At 34.2% G+C, this 3,617-nt stretch overlaps 1 protein-coding gene across 1 annotated transcript; it reads left to right on the top strand.

Moving 5' to 3' along the window:
* The first annotated feature begins 2,429 nt into the window (after window positions 1-2,429).
* Window positions 2,430-3,300, top strand: LOC121254047. Its single transcript, XM_041154011.1, has 2 exons — window positions 2,430-3,089; window positions 3,183-3,300. The coding sequence occupies exons 1-2, from the start codon at window positions 2,488-2,490 to the stop codon at window positions 3,286-3,288; spliced, it is 708 nt and encodes a 235-aa protein (XP_041009945.1). The 5' UTR covers window positions 2,430-2,487; the 3' UTR covers window positions 3,289-3,300.
* The last annotated feature ends 317 nt before the right edge of the window (window positions 3,301-3,617 follow it).

Below are 3,617 nucleotides of genomic sequence, written 5' to 3'. Positions count from 1 at the left end.
CCTCTTATCACAATGAAACATAGGCCGATTGTAAGTATTTGAAATAAAATGAAGGTGTTTTGTTTTTTATTCTAAGGCTTTTACGTAAACTGTTTAGTATTAAATTACACATATGCCCTCTAAGTGTATTTATAAGTTTGGACGTATTTTTTTTACCGCGGCTCTCAGCAGGTTTCCAAAGAACTTGTAAAATATTTTAAGTGGACTTAAGGAGTGGTTTGGATTCAGAGATGAGTTGAGATGGTTTGTGAATAGTAGAATAAAAGTTAAATTATTTATTATATTTTGTGTGGAATTTAGAAAAGTTGTTTTGGAATTTGAAAAAGTTAAATTGTTTATTATATTTTGTGTAGAAATTTGAAAAAGTTATAATGATGAGATGAGATGAGTTGAGGTGGATTTTAAATGCAAACGAGGCCTTAATCTCACTTTATAGTACAAAAATTATATTTTTCAAAAATATTTTAGAATTAGTGTATTAGTTAGAGTGGTTAGCAATATCGATGAAATGTGAAAAAGTGATAGTTTTTTAAGCTACCTTCATTTCGACACGTATGTGCCCAAATTTACCTTTAGGTTTTAGCTATATATCCACCAATTACTTGTTGATTTGTGATGCGCACACTTTCCTGAGATGCAGTGATTCATTTGCATTAATTTCCTTTCATACAAATAGTATATATTGTAGGTCATCTAGTTAGTTCAGTTGCAATTAATAATTTTGTCAATCCCAGTTCACTTTCTTTTTTCTTAACAGGTCTATCTTAATCCTAATATAACTTTATTTCTTAGCTTCCCAACTACAATACCATTTGACTCAGTAGTAGTGTGGACAAGACCGGTTGGATGACAAAGCGTCAAAATACGAAAGAATATGTTGATGGTGTTAATGAGTTTTTAAAGTTTGCAAGTGACATCATGGGTATTGATGGGCTAATTTGTTGCCCATGTAAAAAGTTCTGCTTGTCTAAGTACTTCAAGCTCTATATGGTGATGACCACTTGATTTACTATGGAATTTGTCAAGGTTACACAATTTGGCACGCTCATGGTGAGAAGGTAAATTCGACGCCTAATGTTGCTACTAATACCTCTGTTAATGATGAGTAGAGTCAAGAAGGCCCTAATGAGATGTATACAATGTTGCAAAATGTTTTTTCTATGTTTGTATCTGGAGTGGTTGGAGGTCACCTGAAGTGGTAGATGAAAATTCTCGAGGTCCCAAGGAGGGTGTTCAAAAGTTTTATTACATGTTGAAAGATCCAGATGAGCTATTATATGAAGGGTGTCCAAAACATAGTAGGTTTAGTGCAATTGTACGTTTGTGGAATATGAAATGTTTAGACGGATGGAGTAACAATATCTTTGCAGAGCTTATTGAATTTCTAAATGAGTTACATCCATTAGGAGCATCATTACCTAAGAATACATATGAGGCTAAAAAGTACATGAGTGACTTAGGGCTTGAATGCGTAAAAATCTCAATATGTTTTAACGGTTGTATGTTATTTTGGAAGAATAATGAAAATAGAGAAACATGTATGTTTTGCCAAACTTCAAAATAGAAGCAAAATACTGATACAGATGGAAGGAATAAAAGAAGCCTAGCAAAGGTTTTGCATTGGTTTCCTTTGAAGTCAAGATTGCAAAGACTTTTTATGTCATTGAAAACTGCTTCACACATGAAGTGGCATGCTGAAGGTGGAATAGATGATGTGTATTACGATATCCGGCCGATGGGATAGCTTGGAAGACGTTTGACTTACAACACAATAATTTTGCATCTGACCCACACAATGTCAGACTTGGATTAGCCACGGATGGATTTAATCATTTTGGTAACATGAGCATTTTTCACAGTACTTGACCAGTTATGATCATACCTTATAATTTGTCTCCTTGGATGTGCATGAAACGATCAACATTGATGTTATCATTGATAATCCCAGGCCCATCTTCACCGTCTATGAAAATAGATGTGTACCTCAAGCCCTTAATAACAGAATTGAAGGAATTATGGGAGGTCGGATCACCGACCTACGATGCCTGCTCTAAAAGAATGTTTACAATACGTGCATCCTTGATGTGGACAATCAATGACTTTCCTGCATATGGTGAATTGTCTAGATGGAGTATGAAAGGTCGATTTGTGTGTCCTTGTTGTATGGATAATACGTGGTCTAAGTGGTTAAAACATAGAAAAAAGTTTTCATATATGGGACATAGAAGATTTTTACCGATGGATCATAGGTAGAGAAAGCAAGCTAGTGCATTTGATGGTACGAAAGAAATTAATCATTCGCCTGTTGTGCCAAATGGAGGTGACATTATGAGACAATTGGAGAATATTGAATATGTTGCTGACATGCAGAAAAGAAAAATGACTAGTGAACACAATCTTAACATGCAATCCATATGGAAGAAGCACAATATTTTCTTTGACCTACCATATTGGAAAGGGAATTTGTTACGACACAATCTTGATGTAATGCACATAAAGAAGAACGTTGTTGATAATATAATTGGCACATTGTTGAACATTGATAGTAAATCAAAAGATAATTTGCAGGCATGCCTTGACTTGAAAGAGATGGGTTTGCGACCTGAACTTCATCCTATTCCCAAAGCTTCTGACAAGACATATTTACCTCCAGCTTCTTTCACAATGAGTTACATGGAGAAAGATGATTTATTAAGGATTATTAAAAATGTAAAGATGCCAGATGGTTATGCCTCAAACGTTTCATGTTGTGTTAAACCTCAAAAACGTACTATAAAGGGTATGAAGAGTCATGATGGTCATATACTAATGCAGCAACTACTACCAATTGCATTGCGCAAGTCCATATCTAAAAAGGTTGCAGAATCATTAATAGAGTTGTCTACATTCTTTAGGGAAATTTGTTCCAAGACGTTGCGAGTAGAAGATTTAAACCGATTAGAGTCCAGAATACCCAACATACTGTGCCAATTGGAGATGATCTTTTCACCTGGATTCTTCACGATTATGGTGCATTTGACTGTGCATTTAGTTGCTGAATCCAAGCTTGGTGGGCCAGTTCATTATCGATGGATGTATCCTGTAAAGAGGTATGTTATAATTAGTATATCTAATATTAATGATTTGTACACAACTATGGCACAATTTCTTTGAAAATGATACTAGATTTGTTATCATGTTAGGTATTTACATCGACTTAAATTTCATGTACGTAACAAAGCTGCACCGGAAGGCTCCATTTCTAAAGGGTACTTATTGGAGGAATTGTTGACGTTTTGTTCTCATTAATGGGAATCCGCACAAGCAGTATTTAATAGATCATCTAGAAACCCTGATGATTCTAGGGGGAGGTTGTTGATATTCATCTTGATATGAAGTCATTGACTCAGGTGCATCGATATATCCTCTTCAATATCGACAATTTTATTCCATTTCGCAAGTGAGTATTCCATTATTAAATTTTTAATATGTATTAATATTATTTTTTAATTATATTGGTATAATTATAAGATTCATTTCTAATACAATGTAAGTATATATGATCCATATGGAAATGTTAAGGATGACATTCAACCAAAATGAATTATTGAAACACAATCTACAAAAGAAGCATCGAG

The sequence above is a fragment of the Juglans microcarpa x Juglans regia genome, chromosome 3D (genome assembly GCF_004785595.1).
Source record: "Juglans microcarpa x Juglans regia isolate MS1-56 chromosome 3D, Jm3101_v1.0, whole genome shotgun sequence".
Lineage (NCBI taxonomy): Eukaryota > Viridiplantae > Streptophyta > Magnoliopsida > Fagales > Juglandaceae > Juglans > Juglans microcarpa x Juglans regia.
This window is presented reverse-complemented; position numbering and strand designations above follow the sequence as displayed.